General features: G+C 36.5%; 2 protein-coding genes across 7 annotated transcripts; both read right to left on the bottom strand.

Annotated features, from left to right (window-relative positions):
* Positions 1–568: 568 nt before the first annotated feature.
* On the bottom strand, positions 569–4,671 carry LOC113057887 (ras-related protein Rab-6A-like). Its single transcript, XM_026225458.1, has 4 exons — positions 4,452–4,671; positions 3,428–3,486; positions 1,454–1,507; positions 569–997 (listed from the first exon to the last, which is right to left on the bottom strand). Exons 1-4 carry the CDS (start codon positions 4,528–4,530, stop codon positions 884–886), a joined length of 306 nt encoding a protein of 101 aa, XP_026081243.1. The 5' UTR covers positions 4,531–4,671; the 3' UTR covers positions 569–883.
* Positions 4,672–5,071: 400 nt separating this feature from the next.
* LOC113057886 (septin-6) lies at positions 5,072–24,153 on the bottom strand. Of its 6 annotated transcripts, none has more exons than XM_026225456.1 (11): positions 24,048–24,153; positions 22,212–22,326; positions 19,664–19,859; positions 18,534–18,720; positions 16,879–17,040; positions 14,825–14,921; positions 11,924–12,092; positions 11,491–11,623; positions 11,052–11,242; positions 9,434–9,479; positions 5,072–6,426 (listed from the first exon to the last, which is right to left on the bottom strand). In XM_026225456.1, exons 1-10 carry the CDS (start codon positions 24,090–24,092, stop codon positions 9,476–9,478), a joined length of 1,299 nt encoding a protein of 432 aa, XP_026081241.1. In that variant the 5' UTR covers positions 24,093–24,153; the 3' UTR covers positions 5,072–6,426; positions 9,434–9,475. The 6 variants fall into 6 exon arrangements, with proteins under 6 accessions (XP_026081241.1, XP_026081239.1, XP_026081237.1 ...); XM_026225455.1 differs by lacking the exon at positions 5,072–6,426 and adding an exon at positions 7,991–8,760; XM_026225454.1 differs by lacking the exon at positions 9,434–9,479.
* Between the last annotated feature and the right edge of the window lie 163 nt (positions 24,154–24,316).

Here is a 24,316-nt window from a genome sequence, read left to right as displayed (position 1 = left end):
AGGAAATAAGAATAAGAATGATTTTTAAAACCATCTAAAGGCATTTAGGCATTTCTTTATTCCAGCTCTCTGAATGATGCTGCTTTCTGCAAGATGCTTCGCAAATGGCACTCCATTCATGTAACAACATGTAACTGGACATGCTTTTAGTCTAACCAAAGCACTTTATGGTTTTGAAATATATGTTTTCCAATGTGACCCAAAAGACCCCAAAATTTTATAATTTTGTTTCAATTTCATATTTTTATTCATGTACACACTGTCATGCTGTTCCAAACCTATTTGACTTCCTTTCTTCTGTGGAACACAAAGTATTCTGAAGAATGTTTGTTTGTTTTTGTCCATATAATGAAAATCAATGGGGTCTGGATCCCACTGACTTCATGTGTATGGACCCAAAACACTGAGAGAGATTATCTTCCTTTGTTTTCACATCCTATTATCTCCACGCGAGTGTAAAAGCTTTACTAAAAATTCCAACAATTTAAAGGATCCAAGTGTCAAATGGAAAATAGTAGAAGATAATTCCCTAAGCTGGAGGAACTACAGAAAACTAGTGTAAAGATGCTTAAACTGGAAGAAGAATAACAATCTTTGGAAGTCAATGGGGTTCATCATTGTTTTGGATCCTACTGACTTTGTTTATATATAGACAAATGCAGTTCTGTCTTTTTGGGTTCTACAGAAGAAAGTAAGTCATACAGGTTTTGGACCTACATGAGCAGTGTTTCCCATCCAATGATTCCCATACATCAACACTGACCACCACATACAGACCTTCCAAAGGGCTTGTAGCACACCTTTTACATGATGGCTACATGAGTGCCATTTACTCAAGCATTACCCAACTTGACCTCACCATGCGGTGAAGCAGGAGCACTAGCTACCTACTTGCTATATCATAGACCACCACTGCGGCTGCTGAGTCTCTGATGTAACTGGGAATGAGGCTACGGAAGCGCTCCTGCCCAGCTGTGTCCCACAGCTGTAGCCGAATCTATGACCATCCATGCAGAACAACAGGCGTGGGGACCCATTCAGCACCCAGCCAGGGAAGAGAGTGGGATGAGGTGGACAAAGACACAACCAAACTTAAAAAGGTGAACTCAAAATAAAAGACCAACTAATGACTACAATGAGCTACAGGCATGCACAAGGAATTAGGCAAATGATAACTGTGATGAATCGGTGACACAGACAGTGAAATCACCTGATGGACTTTAAATAAATAAATAAAGAAGTCTTATAGACTTTAAAGGAGATATTAGGAAACATCAAGGTGACTGACTTGAGCCAGTGTGTGTCAAAACCGCCTGGTAATAATATTGTTACTAGTCAATGTTTTAACTAAACTAGACTTTATACAAACATGCTAGCTTTCTAATAAGACAAAAGGCTTGGGCACACAGAGACTCCTAGGAAATTATTCTAGAAATGCTAATCTCGGTCCTACCGTGCGGTCTTCCAAGTACATGGTTTTTGACAGAAAGTCTATCCCAATAGTTGCCTGTTGAGAGAAAAAATTAGTTTATTAGTGCACACTGCAAAATTTCCAAGACACTTAACTTTAACATCAAACTTGATCTCAGTGGCACCAAATCTCACTGGTTCTCTGGTTCTGTGCATTATATGAACATGTATGAATCAGATTTGAGATCTAAAAACTAAATTAAAGGGTTAGTTCACCCAGATAGCAAATGTATGTCATTGATAACTTACCCTCATGTTGTTTCAAACCCATAAAACCTCCGTTTATCTTCAGAACACAGTTTAAGATATTTTAGAGCCAGATAACGAACAATAGACTGACTCGTTCACAAGTGAAAAAACCGGTTGCATCGGTGTTCGGATCACCAGTAGTTCTTTCGGACAGTTCGATTCAATAAACCGGTTGAAGAAAACGGTTCACCGGTTCTTTTGCGCTCGACGTAATGGCGTCATTTGCGATGATTGCCCTTGATTCAAGCCTTCGGTTTACCCGCACTCATAACACAAGCACAGAATCAGTTCAGAATTAATCATCAAAAGAATCAGTTCAGTTCAGACATTTTGGTCTGCTTCACGCTGAATCACACATGCGCAGTATCATCAGCTCCTCAGTTCACGAATCGGACGCGTCTGACAAGAAACGGTTCTTGACTCGTGAACGAGTCAATGTTTTGTTCGTTATCTGGCTCGGCTCTGTGTTCATCTTCAGTTCTCTCTTCACAGCAGTTCAGTCAGTGTACTGTTTGAGTACATGAATTACTCCGGGATATTGGTTTTTTTTGAACTCAGAGGGGAGTGTCAGCCACATTAAATAAGTGAACAGCTTAAGTCATTTGTGGATTAATGCGTATTAGAGATGCGAACCGTTTAAAACGATTCAGTTCGATTTGGTGAACTGAATGATTCGTTCGCGAACCGGATATCCAGACTGCTTTGATTTGAACTCTCTCTCACAACAGACACGGAAGAGAAGACAATGCTGAATAAAGTCGTTGTTTCAGCTATTTTTGGACCAAAATGTATTTTCGATGCTTCAAAATATTCTAACTGACCCTTCTGATGTCACATGAACTACTTTAATGATGTTTTTTTTTACCTTTCTGGACATGGACAGTATACCGTACACACAGCTTCAATGGAGGGACTGAGAGCTCTCGGACTAAATCTAAAATATCGTAAACTGTGTTCCAAAGATAAACAGAGGTTTTACGGGTTTGAAACAACATGAGGATAAGTTATTAATTATATAAATTTGCTATCTGGGTGAACTAACCCTTTAAAACTGGCCAAGTACCAAATGCAAGATAAAATCCATCATACACTGCCATTTAAACATTTGGGATCAGTACATTTATTTTTTTAAAGGAAATTAATAGTTTTATTCAGCATTTAAGTATGCATTAAATTGATCAAAAGTGACAGTAAGACATTTATAATGTTAAAATAAGAAATGTTTCTTGAGCACCAAATCAGCATATTAAAATGTTTTCTGAAGGATCATGTGACACTGAAGACTGGAGTAATGATGCTGGAAATTCAGATTTGCATCACAGAAATAAATTACATTTTAAAATATATTCAAATAGAAAACATTTATTTTAAACTGCTATATTACAAAATATTACTGTTTTTATTATTGAACTTTTTTTTAATTAAGTCTTTATGAGCAAAAGAGACTTAATATGGAAACGAAATCAAAAAAAAATAATTCTATAAAGTATCTAATTTTGTGTTCCATGGAAGACAAGGTTTGGATCAACAAGATCCAAAATTTTATTAGCAAATGTTAAAATTCCTTTAGAGAACAACACTGAAACCAAACCTTTGCGTTGCAGATTTTACAATATCAGCAACACTCTGGGCAGATATTAAGATGCACAATAACACGGTAAGCATCTGTGAACACACAATGGGCTCTGACAGTCAAAGCAGGTGTTACCTGATAGGTATTATCGAAGCTGTCATACATAAACCTCGTGATAAGTGAAGTTTTGCCGACTGTGGAAAAAGATTAAAACATAAAGCATTAGAAATAAGACAGCCTCACAGTAAATACGTCTCTAAACATAGTGTGCTCCCTACACAGACAGGTGTTTGGTGTTCGCATTGAAAGTATATTGTCAAAGATGCGGTCAAGGATGCACTGGTCTGCAGGATGAGTCTGAACTCTGATCGCTGTGTTGGCAACATGGGTGTCGCCGTCCTGCTTTTACAGCAACATACCATTTCAATACAGGTTTATGAAATGCAGTAACTCTAGTTTGCGACAGAATGCTGTTTTTTTTTTTACGTCAGATCCAGCCATTATGAAAAGAAAAAGTGGATGTGACGTGGATGATGTGGCAGTTAAAAATCCCTGATGTGGTTTATGAATGATCTCATGATTGTCACAGCTGGCTAGCTACAACCATGCTAACTGCTATCCGCTAGCAACCATCTTCACAACAGACAGTATTGTTTTATACACTAAAACATGTTCACTCACGATTGTAGCGCAATGTTGTTTGCATTTCATGTGTTAAATCTAATGTTCGATGCGATCACATATAAAAGGCCTTTAAAACTGGAGATCTCTTTTGTGGCTAAGACTGACTAATGCTAATCCTGCCTTCGATGTCAACATAAAACACAACATAAACACAGAGGAGAAATATATAACAATAACATAATTAGCCAATTAAAGCAGAATTGAGTTGATAATCCTATAAGGTTATATTTTTTTATATAACTTAGTTGGATACAGCAGGATATTACATTAGATGCCTCATGATGTATGTTCGTTTAATGTTAATGACAACCGTTTACTGTAAATGTCGCTGTATTTTAAGTGCTTCGATCGTATCAAACTGTCAGATAACGTTAGTTATTTACATTTATATTTGTTAACATCTATCATTCTGTAGCATCCTTTCAGCTGGCCTGTCTGTTTCTCTGTCCACGTCTCACCGTATCTGAACACTTACCGCTTTGCTCGCCCAAGAAAACCAGCTTAAATTTCCGCAGAGGGTTGCCAAACTCTCCGCCACCGGTCGTAGTAGACATATTTATCGAGTACAATAAACAAAAACTATATAAATATTCTTATTTGCTGTGCGCGGACGAATGACACGCACACAGTACAGTCCTGTGACGGAGCGCCGAGGACAGCTGCTGATTCCTGAGTGACAGCGCCTCCTAGAGGCCAGAGATGGAAGCGCAGGAAACGCTTTGGCTGTGTTTCACAACCTAGTGCTTGAGAGCCGTCTGCCAAGTGGTTGAGCGCAACAATGATTGCCGAGATGCTGTCTTAATAGGCAGCTGACTAGATTTTGAGACACAGCCTGTCTACTTTCATACCAAACAATCGTGCCGCGTTTAAATCCTCAATTTTCCTTTTATCTCGTCAGCATTGCGAAATAATTTAACATGGCCAAAAGTACATTTTCTTCCTACAATTACTAATTGTTTTCAGAAAATCAGTTAATGTATAATATTTTAAATTTTATCTACATTTTTGGTAAATTTGAACTCATATTGAAGAGAAAAAGCAGTAAAATAACAATATATAAACATTTATTTGAAGGTTAAATCATGAAGTAGCGTGTCGGTTTTTAAAAATGTTTTATTTAAAATGTACACCATGGAATCTTACTACAGTTAAATATTTCACAAATTTCTGGTATTACAGGGGCGGGTGTATTGAAATTAAGGGGAAAACATTGGAGATGGCTAGAAAAATCTAGGCCAGTCTTGACACCCAAAATGTTTCACACAGAAAACAGTCACTTGTCCTATAATTGCATTAATCATTAAAACATGTCTTGACATTTATACGCAAAATAGGTGCTTAGAAATTATATGTACTGCACATAGCCTATGCATGACTGTCTGTACCTCTTAACTATCTTATTTGAAATTAAATGACTTAAATCTGAAAATGTCTGAACATGGGAAATGACATTTATAAACTGAATATAACTGCACATTGTACCTGGAATAAATACATGTAATAAAATAGTCCAAAGTAAGCATTTAAAGAGTAAATATGTCTTAGCAAAGAATAACTCCATGAACAAAAATATGTTCAGGGCATGCAAAAGAATAGAAGATAAAGAATACAAAAAGTGGCACTGGATGTGACCTACATGGTATTTCAATAGGTGCTTCATTATTCTTTAAGATTATATTTTATAAAAATTTGTTTGGCTATTTAAGACTTGAAATGGATAGGGGTTTACAAAACATACAATACAAACCTCTCAGATTTTGCTTATTTAGCTCATGCTTTCAAATAATGACTCTCATTAAATTAAAATTCTTCTCTCTCTTAACACATTTTGATGCATTAACAACCAGGAACTTTCGGGCTCAATTTTCTTTGGATTTTCTCAAAATTCACAGCTAGCATGTCAATTTTTTTGTAAAAAGTCTTAAAGATAATCTTACTCATCTTAATTCACAACCTAAATAATAGTGTTTGCAAAAAGTTAGTATTCGTTTGCTCCTCAGTTAAACTGTTAATTTTGATGAGGACATGCATGTTCATTCACAAACACATGTACTGATGAAAAACCTAAATTATTGTTTAACTGAACAGATTGAAACTGCAAGACAAAATCATAGACATACAATATGACCTAAAAACTCCAAAGCTTTCCTTCACAGCCTTTCTACCAGAGCTTTGGCTCAGGTGTCACCAGCAAACGATGTCTGTAAAAATACTAATGAGGGACTGCTTAGCATGCCCTAATTAGGAAACAGCTTATATTTGTTGAAAAATACCATGTTAAGCCCACATAAGGCCATCAACAGGGCACTCAGCATTAAAGTAAAAAAAAATAAACAATCAAAATATTCAAACAAGGCTGACGGAGTGAAAAAGATAAGAGTGGACGCTTAGTTCTCGTGGAAGCTGCAATCCCCTCTTCCAACAGGTGGCCAAGACAGAGTTAAAAGAAGCTAGAAGAAGAGAGGAGACAAATGCAGATTAGAGAAAGTATCAGGAGGCCACTGAACTCATCAGCACCAGTGGGAAGACAAGTTTACAACAGTCAATTGAAAATGGCCACTCGGATTTTTCTTTTGCCAGCCAAAAGCATGAAGCATTCAGAATGTGGGCGGAATGGAACACACCGTCCTTCTGGCCTGCTTCAAATGCATAGTGCATCCTCTCTTCACAATTTGGACGTGCATGGATTCATATATCTTGGATTCTCTATTTAATAAAACCGTGGTCAAAGGTAACCCAATCTAAAACAGGTGAACTGGGACAGTGATTATAATGACTGCATTTTCCCTCCCCATCTCTCTGAAGAGGCACAAAAAAAAGGTCCACCCCCAAAAAAATTAACATTTGCTGAATATTTTTTGACAAGTGTGTTTCATCACTGGAACAGATTTGGAGAAATTAAGTTTTACCTTACTTACTAACCAATTGATCATCTGAAGTGAATGGGTGAAAACTTTGAGTTGATGCTTTTATCAGCCGTTTGAATTTTCATTTTGACGGCACCCATTCATGCAGAGAACCCATTGGTGAGCAAGTAATGCTAATGCTACGTAATGCTAGCCTATCCAAATTTGTTCTGATGAAGAAACAAACTCATCTACATCTTCTTGGTCAGAGAGTGACTAAAGTTTCAGCAGGTTAATATTTTTGGGTGAACTATTCCCTTTAAGCATATTAGTCACACAAAGCATCACAAAAGATACACTGCAAAAAAAGCACAGCCTAAAGCAAAGGTTTTGGTAACACAATAATTACAGTGTTAGTAAAAGCTGCAGAAAGAGCCCAAAATCAAAATACAAGAGGTGACTTATGAGACAGCTTGGTCCACACTGCCTCCCCCTGGGCTACCGGGTTAACCAAAGAGTCTGGGCCTGGTCCCTTATCAAAGCCATACTACTCTGTGCAGAGCCAGGGAATACTGCAAAGGAAAGTAAATACACACACGGCAGTGAGCAGGGACGCTGGAGGGAGCAAAAGCGTTAATAGGTGATAAATATCAATCACATAAATGCCACCTGTTGAAAGACCAGCATCCAGATACAACACAAAACACTCATCCAGCACAGAACCAACTTTTTTTTTTTTGCTGAATAGTCTGGTATATTTAACCGTAGCTTTGAAAATATAAGTTACAACTTAATAAACTGTCATTTCCTGCAGCGAGTCAGAAAACTGACTCACCTAGACAAAATTTGGTCATATAAGGATCTTATAATGAAGTTCAGTTAATTTGTCAAACACTTCACTTGAGAATATAGTTCAAACCTTTAGACAATAAATTCAGATGTATATTTAGTCTTATTACATATGCTCAGTTAAGCATACAGATGTAGTAAATTGCTCCAAACGTGAAAGTCCAGCTTCTCCCCTTAAGCAAATAATCAAAGCATCAATTGAGGAATCAAGATTTTCAATGCAGAGTAAGCAAATCAAACACTGGCCATGTCACCCCGAGTGCATAAACATTTTATGAATAGTGCAAATAATAAAGTGTAGAATGACATTGTCTGATATTCATACACAATGACTTACGCACAGTTTAAAGGTTTATGAAAGAATGCCCTTTATTACTGATGCAAATATTAGTCCCTTTTGCAATCGATATTAGAAAGTTTCTTTATTTTTTATTATTAATTTTGTGAAAAATAAAATGTCACAAAAATAAAAAGCTATAAAAATGTGCTTACATTTGGATGAAATGTGCCAAAGTTTTTCTAAACTAATACAAGCATATCAATGACCGGTTGTATAACATCTGTAAAGCATACATGAGCTAAAATGAGACAAAATAATCATTACTAACGTTCCTAAATTCTAACCAAATAAAAAACGCCTTAAATCTTACTGCAGGACCGAACTGAAAGCAGCTCATACATCTTTCTATTATAACACCAATGACAATTATGGTATTACTAATATAATTTGTCCCATTTTAACCTGTGTACTCAACTACTGCATACCCATAACAGTAGCCACTCGTGTTAAAGTTGAATCAAACACTAGTCATGCAGAGCAAAGCAATATCATCATGATATCATAACACAGCAAGTTACACAAAGAAAAAGAAACAATAGCATGTCATAAAAAAAAAAAAAAGGAGTTAAACCATCTAAAGAAGGATTCCATTCACAGTTAATATCCCTCCTCAGGTGCGTTATGCGTGAAACTGGGGGAACGGAAGAGAGAGGGGGGGAGGGAATGGGAACAGCATGGCTCAGGAACACTGAGGAGGGAAGAGCTCATTCACAGCGGGCAGGGGGAGCACTTTCTACAGGAATCCTGAACTGGAAATGAGAGAGAAGTGAGATTATTGTTCCCTACAGGTTACACTGTTGTATTCACACATTAATTTAAAGAAGATCCAAAATGTTAGTCGTGCATCTGTTAAAACATGATTGCATGAAAGCGGTTGCAGGGGGTGTATGTGGTAAGGCTTAGTATTGTTCTCTCTTTGTACCAGTTAAAATTCATTATATGGTCTCTTCTGTTGTGTAATGACATGAGTCAGACATCCAAACTTTAACATTGGTGTTATTTACAATTTAGCAAGGGATAGCCTTCTCAACAACAACATTATTTTCAAGGCTGAGTGGTGGACTAGTGTGACCCAGCTGTAGGAGCCGAGCCATTAAAGGCTCTTTTGTGCAAGATTTTTGGAAGAGCAGTGGAGTGCAAACAACAGCAGATTGTTATGGATTCAGATGGCAGATGGCTGCACATCACACAGAGAGAGCAATAAACTCTCGCCTGGCTCTGGAGACAAAATATCCCCTGCTGCTGCCACAAGGACATTCTTCACATTATCAGCACTTTTAAGCACGAATAAGAAAAACTAATTACTATGCAGCTCTTTAACACAGAAACTACATGATCCACCATCATTACATGTGTCCCTGTAATTTAGTTCCCTAGTGTGAACGAGGGCTTGTGCCTTAAGAGATACTTTGAAAGCCTTACCAGCATAAGGTGTCTCATGCGGGACTGGGAACAGGTGAGGAGTTAACTGGAAAACAGCATGGATGAGACGTACATGACACGTGCACAAACTAGACAAGACACTTTACATGCAACATCAAACAATGAATACTCTACATGTCCTGCCCTGCAAGAGCACTGAGGAAAGCTGTACCCTTTCTCTGGCTTTCATATAAATTGTTAACAGTGTTTCCTCAGTATCTTGTTGCTGTGAAAACTGCTGCCTTGTGAGGACATACAAGAAGCTTAAGAGGGGGGAAACAGTTAAAATCAGAAGAGATTGATTTGAAAAACCAACAAAACGTAAACCTTGTCAATGCAAGTGTCTTCTTTCCAATTAATTGTCAGGTGATCAACTTGAGGCAAATCAAATTGAAGACACAATCATGAGTGATTACCAGCATTACTGAAGCAATTTATTTGAGCTCTGATAACTAGTAACCATTTGCATGTTTGCAATGCAGTATTGTACTGTTAATAATGTAATCATTTCATACCATGAGTTATATAGCATATATAATTATAACTATATAGAACCGTCTAACATGTTATTTTCATACAGACTACCAAATACCAGACTGGGAAATGTAAAGAGATCACAATTAAAGTATGCTATATATTTTCATAGCATAACTGAAATACAGCTGAACAATACCACAAAAATAAACTGGATGTTTTATATTATAAATGCACAACAATATGAGTATCTTCACTACTGTTCCAAAGTTTGGGGGTGGGTAAGATGTTGTTGAAAGAAGTCTCTTATGCTTACCAAGGATGCATTACTGAATTAAATTATAGTAAAAACGGTATAATTGTGAAATATTATTACAATTTAAACGACTTCTATATTTAATATATTTTAAAATGAAATTTATTTATGTGATGGCAAAGCTGAATTTTCAGCAGCAATTACTACAGTCATCAGTATTAATAACTCACTACTAAGATTATTCCGAAAAAATAATTATAATATGCAGAGGTAGTTCTCAAGAAAGATTTATTATTTCCAGTGGTCGCCGTGATTTTGCCAAGAAAGACATGTTCCTGGATCAACATTACTGTCCAAAAATACAGACTTAACCCAATCCCTACCCCTAAACCTAACCCTACCCATAATTTATTATAATATCAGTGGGAAATGATATCTGATCAACAAGGGTGTAGAAGCACCTAATCCTGTTTGTAAGCCTAAAACTAATGTTTCGTGGAGTGATTTTTTTATAAAAAATGTGCAGAATCTATTTCAAACAAACCTAATCTACCCTAAATCTAACATCTAATTTAATGCATTTTTGCTGAATAAAATGTATAAAAAAATAAATAAATAAAATAATCGAATAAACTTTTGAACAGTAGTGTATATGCTCAAACTAGAGCTTTGTTTTCATATCAGTGCACTGTCAACTCCATCCAAACTCCATAGTTTTGGTCATTATCCAAATTTAATGTTCCTTGTTATATTACATGAGAGGTCGGTGAAATGCATACACACACACACACACACGTTCACACATGTTCTCCTGCATCGTGATCTTCTGGTATCTCGTGAAGGCAAGGTTGTGAGGGTTAGGGACCATGTAGAGAGGTCAATACTTACTTTTTCCTCTCTTTATCCTTCTTAAGTGTGGAGGAGCTCCCTGCCTGCTGGGTCTGGGCCTGCAGCAGCTCAGCAGCGGTCTTCTTCTGCTTGAAGCTGTTCAGCTCATCATCGAGAGACTTCTTCTTGTCCTCGAGTTTCTTCTTCTCATCCTGGTGAAGCTTCTTAAGACGGTCAAACTTTTCATGAAGCTGTGAAATGAACACCAAAGAGTCAGTATGTTACGGAACTAACAAAGCTTTACTATCTACTGTAAAAAAAGTCAAATTTATAGAAGTAAACATGGTCTCTCTTTTTTTTTCCATAATTTTTGGATGCATTTGATTGTATGAACCAGACCAGCTATACAGCTACTGAACCCCATGTATTGCATGAGCGGTGAATAATACTTTGGCTACATTTGCTAAATGTATTACGGTCTTCAAAAAAACAAACAAACCTCCTTTTCTGCCTCTTTCAGCTCTGCCTCCTTCTCTTTGACTCTCTGGACAAACATTTGCCTCATTTCCTCCTCTTTCTTCTGCAGCTCACCCATAAACTCATTCCTTTTGGCCTCGTATGTTTCCTGTAGGCTGAACACAACAAACCACACACAAAATATTTGTTTAAAGGGATTGTTCCCTTTTAATTGATTCATTATTAAACTGCTGAGATTAAGCCGCTCAGTTTGTATGGATTCGTTTCACAATGCCATTATAATCTTCTTGGATCTTTTATCTGAATGTGTTTTGAAGATGAACCAAAGCCTTATGGATTTGGAATGACAGTAAACTATCCCTATTACCATTCATTTATCCCTATAAATGTTTTTGTCATAGGTTGTGGTGGAGAACTTTTTCCAGATCATTCGGTGTGACTGTGACCCTCTTCACCTGAAGGGTTTGCTGTCAGGATCAGTGTCTTTGAATCCCATCTCCTCCAGCTTGCAACGGCGGTACAGCTCATAATGGCGAGTGTGAGTCTGTTCTCGCAGGTCCTCCATGTTGACCCTTATCAGCATTTCTCTCAGCTTCACAAAATCACAGTGATTCTCATTCTCCACTGGAAAACACAAAACACACGACTTTCAATGGAAAATGCCCATCAATGACTGCCATAGTCATATAAGATATGAAAAGAGATGGGAATAAATTCCTCCTGGAGATGCCATACACATTAATCACTGCATTTTCTTCAAGGGTGGAGTAAGTCTAAGAGTTAAAGATCTGGGTAGTTTATGGAAAAGCTGCAGATGGGTAATTGACATTATACTATCCAAGTAACAGTGGTACGACATGTGCATTTTAAGCAATTTAAAAATAAAAAAATCTTGCAAAACTGTCAAAAAAAGATAATGTGATAAAAAAATTTATGCTCATAAGAAACGGTGACTTGAATTTCTGCATTTAGCAGATGCTGTTATCAACAAAAAAAACTTGGTGCATTCAGGCTAACATTTTTTACCTAATGTGTTCCCTGGGAATAGAACCCACAACCTTTTGCGCTGCTAATGCAATGCTCTACCACAGAGCCACCGGAACACATACATTTTAACATCTTGATTTTATGAAACTTTTTTCATAACCTTCTTCAATTTCATACCCGACACAAGGACATGAGCTATTTTAACAGTCTGTGTGTATAAATGTCCAGCTGTGATCTAGTATTAACAATACCAACATTCCCTGCAGCTGTTATTGTAACAGTATAAACAGAGATGTTTTTACATTAAGAAATCGGGAGTGGTGCTTGTCTGTGCAAAACTAGGCGCCACAGTGCTGGAGTTTTCTGGGTGGTTGCCAGGGTGTTGTTAAAGGGTCAGTTCAGCCTAAAATTAAAATTCTGTCATGAATTACTCAACCTCATATCATTCCAAATCTTCTGAACACAAATTAAGATATTCTGATGAAATCCAAGAGCTTTCAGACCCTGCATAGTCTACGCAGGGTCAGAAAGCTCTGGGATTTCATCAAAAATACCTCAATTTGTATTCCGAATGTGAACAAAGGTCTTACCAGGTTAGGAGCGACATGAGGGTTAGTAATTCATGACAGAATTTTCATTTTTGGGTGACCTATCCCTTTAAGGTGTTCCAATCATTTTTTTGTGCACTGCTATGTGGTTGCTTACAGTCCCATCAAAAAAGATCATCACCAGCTGTCTTTAATATTCTAGTCTCTAGTTATGGCTTGTGGCCTTCTCTCAATCTAAGTTTACAGGATTTTTTCAGCTCACTGATATAAATTTGCATAGAAAATGCATCCCTTTCTGCATGGTTTTAATCCATGTGACTTTGACCTTTAAATAAGTAAACGATGTGCCATGAATCACAAGTAAACACATGACTCACAGCGGCAGTGTCTGGTCACCCTTACAGAAGACTAAATTAAGCAAGATCACTTTGCATACAAGAAAAAAGGCCACTGCAATATATACAGTACAGACCAAAAGTTTGGAAACATTACTATTTTTGATGATTTTGAAAGAAGTTTCTTCTGCTCATCAAGCCTGCATTTATTTGATCAAAAATACAGAAAAAAATGTAATATTGTGATATATTATTACAATTATAAATAATATATATATTTTTTTATTATACTTTAAATTATCATTTATTTCTGTGATGCAAAGCTGAATTTTTAAGATCATTATCACATGATCCTTTACAAATCATTCTAATATGATGATTCATTATCAAAGTTGAAAACAGTTCTGCTGCTTAATATTTTTTCAGAACATGTGATACTTTTTAGGATACTTTGATGAATAAAAAAAACAGTATATTTTTTTTTTATAAAATCAATACTTTTATTCAGCAAGGATGTGTTAAATTGATAAAAAGTGATAGTAAAGAAAATATATTATTAGAATATATATTATTCTGTTTTTTTTTTTTTTTTTTTTTTTTTATATATGCAGTTCTTTTGAAACTTTTATTCATCAAATATATTAGAGAGCAGAACTGTTTCCAACACTCATAATAAATCAGAATATTAGAATGATTTCTAAATGATCATGTGATAGACTGGATGTTACATGTGACACTGAAGGCTGGAGGAATGATGCTGAAAATTCAGCTTTGCATCACAGGAATAAATTATTTATTCTAAGAATATATTCAAATAGAAAACTATTATTTTATGTTGTAATAATATTTCACAATATTACTGTTTTTTTCTGTATTTTTGATCAAATAAATGCAGGCTTGATGAGCAGAAGAAACTTCTTTCAAAAACATTAAAAATAGTAATGTTTCCAAACTTTTGGTCTGTACTGTATATATTACAATATTCTACAATTCTTTACAATTTACAGTAAAAATAAATGTTTCTTGAGTAGCAAATTGGCATATTAGAATGATTTCTGAAGGATCATGTGAAAAGAATAATGGCTGCTGTCATTAGGAATAAATTCTATAAATAATATATATATAATAATAATATTCACATATGATACAGTTTGGGGCAGGGTTGCACTAAAGGATTTTAATTGTGGTGCCATCAACCAATCAGTGCTGTACTGATGTAATTTTCCTGTTGCGCCATAATGGTAAGTCACATGGAAATTACAGCTCAGTGTCTCATTCTCACATCCCTAATACATTAGCATGCTACCCTGATGTGAAAAAAAATGCAAGAGAGAAAGAGGTTGGTGTGTTGAATGAGAGTGTCCAGTCATTGTCCTACAGAAAGGGAGGGACGGAATGGGTTTGGATGCCCTGAACAAAGAGGTCAGGGACAAACTGAGGGAAAAGCTCAGTGTCATTTCCTCTAGAAGACGTGACCAGCACTCACCCTGGACGGTTCCCCAGGGGTACTGGCGTGCTCGAACCATCTTGTTCCCAATCTTCACTTCCTCAGTGCTTCCCACTACCGCAAAAGGCAAATGACCCTGCAGACAACAAAACAATCCCACAAACAAATAATTTAGCAGAAATACTCTATTTTAAGTTCTTAAAGTAACAAACTTGATTATGCAATATTTAAATCCATTTAATTAAGAAATAAATGAACAGTATCCTCCTCTCTTCTTAAGTACTACATCTCACAATGGCAAAACCCTGAAAGAAATTACCTTGTTAAGACAACATTTACTAGACAAGACTAAAGTGGGCTTTAAAATCACTGAGAAAAATATTGGAGTGTGTTTATCCCACAGTAAAAAAACATGTTGTTGGGAGAGTACACTGAAGAAGAATGCCTCTCCTTTTGTGCTCTCATTTCCTGTGACAAACACAAACAGGAAGGCTGGACACCATATGGACTCTCTCACTTAAACTGTTAAACTGTGACGTGAAATGAGAACTCGACAAGCACTGAAGTATCAAATATGGTTGTTATCTCCAAGCAAAACATGACATGGTACATTTGTGAATGATTCTATGTAAAAGGATTTCAAGTGGAAGTGGAACTAATCATTCTTAATCTTTTCTGTACTCGAATAATACAAAAATAGTGGACATTTTGTTTCTCTTATTTAGCAAACAGTCACTATATTTCAGACTTAGAAACACAAAGGCCAAACCTTTTCTCAACTATTTGCACAATTTCAGGTATCTCTTATAGCAGAAACAAATAAAATGTGGGATGAGATGCACACCAACGATTAATACTTTAGGGTTAGAGGGCCTGCTTTTTTGTATAAGCAATATTAATAATTATTACTACACATTAAAAGAACATCATGTTACAGTGTTTCCCATTCATAAGCTCTACATGAATCACCCGCCCAGAAAGATCAAATTCAAATTCCACTATACAAATTTCTCTATTTTCTGAATTCTAAATTCACTGATGCTCCAGAAGGAAACACGATGCATTACGAGCCGGGGGTGAAAACTTTTGGAATTTGAAGATCAAGGTAAATTGTACTTAATTTGTGTTCCGGGACACATGCAAGTATCTTCTGTTGCTTCCGAAGGGCAGTACTAAATGGAAAAATATTATATTTCAACCAAATAAGAAAAATTTGGACATCTTCATCCTGTTGAAAAGTTTTCACCCCTGTCTCTTAATGCATTGGGTTTCCTCATCTTTTATGTACAATATCTTACTAATGAAAAATACTAAACCTTTCACATGCCACTGTATAAATATGAATATAGTCTGTTAATATGCACATAGTTTGTTACTCATATGCAGGCAGTGCGCTGCATGTAGTTATATGCATGTAAACCACCATATTTAGTTGCTCTTTAGTCTAGCAGCATGTTAATTTAATCAGACGATTTCACAATTATAAAACAGGAGTAAAGTGAGAGTGACTCCTGGTTAACCTAGTATTAATTGGTTGTGTTAAGTCACTATTCATATTTGTTTTATGTATGACAACAGAAAATGTATAAATTGGAACAGCTTTATTGGGCATTACAGTATGCAACAGTTCAGAGAGCAGATCTGAAGTTACAAAACATTTTAATTGCACAAAGACACATGTTTATTTTGACACTTGTATTGACTTTTCATGTTTCTACCTAAATTTAATTTGTTGTGAAATTTTAATTATTTACTCAAGCATACATTCATAAATGAAAGACATGAAAATAAAATGACTGTCATATAATGCATCTATTATCAAAATTGTCCTCCCTAGAGGTTTTCTTCCAGCTGACTAATGTGTTTTGGACATTGGCTTTTCTGAGGAAAGCTGTTGTATTAACATTTTCCCATGGTTTAAACACTGAGTGAGTAGTTTATCCACGTTGTGTGCACACATAAAACACAGACACAGTCAAAACTCAGTGTCATCACTGAAGCTCTAATTAAACCAAACCTTTCACTCAATGACTTTGTCCCACCAAAAATGTTTTGGCTGAAAACATTTTTCTTTTGTTTTTTTGGTTACTTACATTCATTGTTGAGTTGATCTCTGCCACGGTCTCATCGTCAGTGGGAAACTGGTAGATCTGGACACCATTGCTCACCAATTCACTTGTGATCTTAATTTTGAACTTAGCAAGTTCACTCTTTGAGATGGCATCTGATTTGGCAACGATGGGGATGATATTCACCTGTAACATAAGAGGAGAAAGACTTGGTAGGCATTTGGGAATAATCTTTAATCAGAAATTAAATCAATTTATATACACATCAATTAAGATGACAACAAAAGACAGCAGTGGTCAGATGATATCTTTGCGTATAAAACGGCAAACAGTTCTAGTGAGAAAATATTTCCCTTTCGGACAGCTAACTTTCAACCACTCAGGCATAATAACCTAAACACTGTAATTTAAATCAACCTCAGAACAAGTATAGTCCATAGACAAATATGGACACTCATCTTCTCTCCTACAATGCCTGAGCAAATGGAATAAATGGCACACAGAGTGCAGAAAAATGACTTCATTTAATTCAAGTGCAGAGGCTGACACATGTATTTGCACAAATAGACTACACTTTGGAAAACTTTAATTAGGAGCAGTTAATGCAATCAAAATGGACTCCATAGAATGCTGTGAAAGCTTACATAAAATCCTCTTGATCAAATCTGAACGTGCCTCAAATTGGAACAGAATTAACCATATGCAGCTATTTGACATTCACTTTGAAACCAATTCAGAGAGGGTGTTTAAAGGCCTAGTTCAGCTAAAAATTAACATTTGCATCTTTAAAGCGTGAGAGCCTCAGCCTTGAGAGCCTCAATTTAATTATATAGAAAAAATGGCCTGGATGTTCTTTAAAAATTCATAGACATAGAACAACGTGAAAGTGAGTAAATTACTTTTTTTTATTTATTAATAATTCCTTTAATCTCAAGTCTCTATGCAGGGTAAGTGTGGGGGGGGGGGGGTGATAATCAACACCCCTCCTCCACTCATGACTCTCTCTCTAACACACAAGTGCACATATGGAGTGCTCTGATCCCACTCACTCAATTTTTTACACTCCTGCCACCCACACCACCATCTAAATACTATTCTCAGTAGCCTGGCCACTAGCTTTATGCTTCGTCTGTTTCCTGTAATTTACTACTGATGAGTTGTAAGTTAAGCACAGGAACTTTAAATAAAGGTTAAACCACAGTGCAAATACACTGGAACCTCTTCTCACACATACAAGGCAACTGGTTTAAAAAAAACTTCCGATTTAAGAGAGCATCGTTGTTCAGGGAATCTGTGCAGCACGGAGAGAGATGAAAAACAATGCAGGATTACACAGCTGACCTTCACTGCTCCAATGACACTAAACATGGCCAACAGCTGAATGCTTAATAACCCACATATTAATTGACTGCTCTGCACAGTTAAACAGTAAATAATGCTAAGCCACATTTATAGCAGACATAAATTCAATAAAAGCCTATTTTTGTAATAGTTCAATAAATATGTGATTATTATTATTGGTTTAAAGATATAAATTATTTTTGCTAATATAAAAAAGTAATGTATTTTTGATGGTCTACTGCATTAAATACTGTAAAAACATTTCTACTGTTAACTATATTGTCATACTGATCAGTCAACAGTGTGATCAGAAAAACAAAACAAAAAACATCACTAACCTTACTGTCCAACTTCTTCATAGTAACCAGGTCAAGGGACTTTAGTGAGTGTCCAGTGGGAGCAATAAAATACAGACAGGCGTGGATCCGTGTATCATGATAACTGTGTAGGGTGCGTTTAATCTTCAGTTCCTCCTGAAGGTACGCTTCAAACTGAGCATCGATGAACTCCACAATTGACTTGTAACTGCAAGTTGAACAATGAAAAACATGGAAATAATTACTTACGGGCCAAAAGAAACACACAAACTTCACACTCGTACTCAAGTAAGACAAGTGTTAATCTACAAAGAGTTTAAAGCTTGAGGCTTACTACAGAACTGTAAAATAAACTCAGAGCTGAGCTTTGATGGGGAAAAAGTCCTGGTTCGGGTATCTATAAATAGTTGGCTAGCTCTAGACTCATAAAAGTGCATCTTCAGGCGAAATAAAGCTTGTCACAACCATTCAGCTTAACACGCTGTTTCAGTCAAATCTGAACACCATTAAAACCTTTACAACTGGCACTTTCTTAGCCCACGGCATCAGAACCCTGAAAGTGGGTTTATATGTGGTTTCATGATGCCATCCAACCTTTAAATTACATTGAGCTCTGCATACAAAAGTGTCACATGACATGACAGATCAAGAAAAGCAGGACCAACAAATTTTTTTTTTTTCTTATGATAAATGCCATAAAGACTATGAGGTCCCAAAATAAACAGGGGCTTTAAAGGGTAGTGAATGCTCTGTAAATCTTTTAATTTATCAGTTAAAACTAATAATTAATTGCCATGCAATTAAAAAAAAAAAGCAATCCAACACAATGTTCTTTGTAGTCATAGACTTGGTTTCTTATCTGAGGTTTAATATCTATTATGAAACATACTAGACTGAGTTTAATATATCAGTTATCATTTATATTAGTTATAATACTTTTTATAATAATTATGTTTATAACAATATATTTCACACAAACTGACAATTAAAACCAACGAGTTATAAGTAGATTTGACCAATAATCAAAGACAAATGTACCAGTGGAAGCTTATAACTAACATTATGGATCATCATAGGACTCTTTATGCCTCTGGATCAAGTGGCTAAAGAATCAGTTTACTTAACCTCATTTGATCACAAGCAGATCTCACCTGTCCTCTTTGTTGATCTGATCTCCAAAGCCTACAGTGTTGACCACAGTGAGCTTGAGACGAACGTTGCTCTCCTGCAGCTCGTAAGTGTTGGACTTGAGCTGCACTCCAGGCTGATTGTGCTGTGTAGGTTCACCCTCAAATTTGGTGTTGAACAGGGTGTCCATGAGGGTGGACTTTCCCAAACCCGTCTCCCCTGCAATAAACACAGAAATAAGCTACTAGGCTCTATAAAAAATATCACTATATACTGTACAACTAATTCTCAATTATTTTTTTCTATAAAAGGTGTCTAGGATATTTATTAAATAAGGTTTGCTGTATTATAGCTGTACTCAGCTATCAAATAGAAATAGGTGAAATCATTTTCAACATCAAAATTACACGCATGAGATTTAATATATAAGTACACTCTTTAGCTGATGCATACACTTCAGATTTTAACCCATATAATTGGCGTGTTAAAGTGTAAAAGCCATGCAGCAATCCTGGCTAAGTCTGCCTAAAGGTCCTATTCTTGCTTTCCTGACAACCACAAGCGCAGTAGAAATGGACATCATGCAACACCACCAGAATGTTAATTATATGGATGGCTCACATTTGCCATTTCTTCATAAACTCCCATTCCCACAGGCATGAGCAAAAAGCCTCGTCTGACACCTATAAATAAAGCACCGATTTTAAACACAGATCAAATGCTGATGAGCATTAACTATCAAAACGCATCCAAAAATTGAGACTGAATTAAACTTCACATAACTGATGGAATCAAAGCTGATGGTTATATATTCAGAAGCATTTCCTCTTTTCTCCGGATAATGATGACGTGATATTTACAGCATGCCGAAGCACTCAGCATTCACTAAACCCAGAGCATTGAAGCTGAACCTAAACGATCAGGAATGAAGAGAGGAGAGAGGGATCGGCTTGACAATAGTCCCTTGCCATTTGCCAAATTCCCTTTACACTGACATTACCTCCTTAGAGCTTTAGCAGAAATTGGATAAAAGCCCTGGCAGATGCCCTGAACTTTAGGGGACACTAACAAAGAATCTGAAACAATGTCTTCGTATAAATAATTCAAAAGGCAAAGTGAATACCAAAAGCATAAAGACGTCATATTATCACATGGCTTCTATCACATTGGCTTCTTAGTGAGGGCACAGCATCATTTGCCTGGTTCACAGTTTGCTATAAAGACCATACTGTTGATTTTACGAACAAATTTCAATAGTATTATTAAATACTGACCCAAAACTGCATTCACACTTTTGTTTTTGTAAGACAGTATGATCAAGAACCCGATCATAAATAAATGTAATTAAAACAATTAAAAAAAAAATATATATATATATTTCAGTCCATTTCAAACATAATTTTATATCTTTAACTTGGTCTACTATAAATGTAAATTCACTAATAAATCACCATGCAAAAATAGTATACTACATTGTTGATTTTATTTCATTTATTAAACATACTAGTTATGTTTTGTGTGTTTATCTATTAAGCAGACACAAATGACTTGCACTGCATATAAAATATACACTTTAACGATTCATGAATTCCCTAGGAATCAAAGTGGTGTTGTTAGCACCATGCTCTACTGTTTAACCTACAGAAATACATTTTTCCTGGTATGCCACCAGTTAATATAGTAAGTTATTTTAGGAATTGTTACTCACATACAGGTTTAGGCTAAGTTACCCACTTTTGATTACTCAAAATGCATTGTTGCTTTGCGTGAACATCACCCTCTTTGTCACAGATTTCAGAAAAACTACAACTTTACAACTTGACAATGAACAACACTGAACTGAAATACTCAACAGCACTAACCAAAACTAAACAACAGTAAACACCACCCGGATTCAAGAGGAGAATCCAGCAGGAAGTCTGTCTGCCAAACTAACACACATGCACACACCTATGTTTGGACTATTTTTTACTGACCATGTTAAATGAACAGGGGAAGTCATTGCCTAGTGATTAGAGAGTATGACTCCTAACCCTAAGGTTGTGTGTTCGAGTCTCGGGCCGGCAATACCATGACTGAGGTGCCCTTGAACAAGGCACCGAACCCCCAACTGCTCCCCGGGCGCCGCAGCATAAATGGCTGCCCACTGCTCCAAGTGTGTGTTCACGGTGTGTGTGTGTTCACTGCTGTGTGTGTGCACTTTGGATGGGTTAAATGCAGAGCACGAATTCAGAGTATGGGTCACCATATTTGGCTGTATGTCACACCACTTTTTTTTTTCTTTTCAATTTCACTAAATGTTTTAAAGATTATTTCCACTATTTTTTAACTGTTCTGAGTGAGAACATAAATTGTCTAACCTACAGTTAAGCAAGCCACACATGAAATCAGGGTACGAATGAAACCAAATTGTGAGTTCCTGCAACTGCTCTCCATCTGTGCATCAGTATTTAGTAAGTGGGTCACAGGACAGAATGAGTTTGCCTTCACAGTGAAGGGGTGTGACATACACTGGAGCAAATGGTTAGTTTCGTCTCAAGGAAAAAAGGAGCTCCTACATGACACACTCACCCACACAGAGGATATTGAAGCAGAAGCCATGGTTGACGGACTTGTTGACCAGCTGATCCGGCATGCTGTCAAAGCCAACATGACCAGAGAGTGGGACGGCACGTGCACCCTCTCCCTAGAAATAAAACAAAAGCAAACCATATTAATTATACAAGTAAGATGACTGTCACCAAAACATATCATTTGCACACAGTTTCTAAGCAATGCTTAGTCTTTGTAAGCACTTTCATTTATGAGGATGCAAAAAAAAAGAAACATTATCAACTAAGTAAGTAAAAGTAATAGCATGAACCTAATAGACACTATGCAAGATCTTTGACAAATTCTAATACTATGGTGCAGATTTCAAAGGTTCAGCTCTTTGCACTTCCTCTTTCCTGTCTGATCTCAACTGCTGAAACCACATTCAGGCAGACAGACCTGTAAACTTTGTTGCAGTCACAGACGAATATTACTGTTACCAAGTAACAGATACCTATAAAGCAAAGGGGTTGTTGTAAATAGCATAACACAAATGTCAAATTTAGGCCATACTTCAATACTTCCTCTACCATTGTTCACACAGGTCTGCCACCTGTCCTGCCCAAACTCTGCCAGGAAAGACTTTTGACCACATTTACAGCATATCCTTTGGTGTGCTTGGGTGTTTGCATATGTGTGACCTAAGCGATGAGCAGAGCAAATGTGCCAAATCATCTGATTTCTGCTAAAATAATAAAACGAAGAGTAAGCATTCAATCAGCACAGGTCTAATGCAATAAAGTTCCATCATCCAAATGGAGACATTAAGTAAAACTAATGAACATCAAAAAACTAATGGTCATCAAAAGTGCATCCATTTCAGCAAGAACCAATCAGCACAAATGATCAGTTCTGTTATGAGGATTACAGAGGAATAACAACAACCATAAAATGGACATTTCATTAACTGCAAAACGAGCAAATTGGAGAAGTCAGACTGTGAGAGTATCTTATTGACTGAACAAACAGTCACAATCTGACCCACATGTGCAACATTCTCAAACCAGACAACCGTAAGGAGTCCAAAGGGGGGTCATCATGACTGAAACACCCCACTGGCTGCTCTGTAACCAGAACATACTGGTTCAAACATCTGGTTTGTGTAGTAAAGACTGATATAGAAGTCATTTATGATATCTCACAGAATTTGAGCTCAGTCTCGAGCCTGCTGCCTCATGTTAGCTACGTAACTTATTCACATTTGAGACGTCAGAGTGAAGAAAACACAAGCTTCTGCAAAATACATCTGCAATTGGTTAACATGCCAGTTTCTGACATTGATGTACGAAATACTTCATGAAAGACAACGCCCATCGTGCCGAAGAGATATAAGGATGCTAAAGCAACTAAATATAACGGCACTAGACGCGCTCGAATTTAATATAATTTACAATACAAAACAATTATATTAAACTCCCAGTTAAACTGCCGTTTAATACAATACAATGGTTTTTTTATCGTTGTTTGTGAAAATGCATCATTCGTGGTCACTTCAAACCGTGGGTTTCGTGCGTTATTGTTGGCCCTCAACTTTAACCCATTTCCCTCTAAACAGCTGCAGGGAGATAACTATATAATGTGTTTAAAAAAAATGTGATCATATATTCTAATTGTGTGCACAAAAAATAACTGGCGTTTAAATATTAATTGTAACTGTGTATCAGTTTGTTGATAATGGGCCCTCAACTACGTTCACGAATATCGAAACCTACTGGATTCTACTAATTGTCGCACCCGCTAAAATATCTGGTACCAATTCGCCAGTCCAGTTTGGTAAACCCAAAGCACATCTTTGTAATAAAACAGTGCTCTTACCGCTTGTCGCGCTATCTCAGTGGCCGCCATGGTTATCTCCTGCATCAACCCTTCACAGGAAACTACAAGCACGCACGCAGAGAGAAGCTAGAGTGACGATCTCAGATACGATGGACTGTACCATTCATTACTGACGCCATGACGATGTGTGTTTTTTTTTTGGGGAATTGCACAAAAAAAAACGAATGAACGTATAACTAAAATACACATAGTTTACTAATTACAACACTCAAAACAATCATGATAATCAAAATATCCCATTATACTAT

Source organism: Carassius auratus, chromosome 39 (assembly GCF_003368295.1).
Source record: "Carassius auratus strain Wakin chromosome 39, ASM336829v1, whole genome shotgun sequence".
Classification (NCBI taxonomy): Eukaryota; Metazoa; Chordata; class Actinopteri; order Cypriniformes; family Cyprinidae; genus Carassius; species Carassius auratus.
This window is presented reverse-complemented; position numbering and strand designations above follow the sequence as displayed.

Excerpts from the sequence above, each read along its gene's own strand:
- LOC113057887 (XM_026225458.1), bottom strand. The coding sequence starts at position 4,530 with ATGTCTACTACGACCGGTGGCGGAGAGTTTGGCAACCCTCTGCGGAAA. Across the intron at positions 3,487-4,451 it reads TTTCTTGGGCGAGCAAAGCG|TCGGCAAAACTTCACTTATC; the intron begins GTAAGTGTTCAG and ends CTTTTTCCACAG. Across the intron at positions 1,508-3,427 it reads GCTTCGATAATACCTATCAG|GCAACTATTGGGATAGACTT; the intron begins GTAACACCTGCT and ends TTCTCTCAACAG.
- LOC113057886 (XM_026225452.1), bottom strand. The coding sequence starts at position 24,092 with ATGCAGGAGATAACCATGGCGGCCACTGAGATAGCGCGACAAGCG. Across the intron at positions 18,721-19,663 it reads CAGATCAACAAAGAGGACAG|TTACAAGTCAATTGTGGAGT; the intron begins GTGAGATCTGCT and ends TTCAACTTGCAG. Across the intron at positions 14,922-16,878 it reads AGATCAACTCAACAATGAAT|GGTCATTTGCCTTTTGCGGT; the intron begins GTAAGTAACCAA and ends TGTTGTCTGCAG.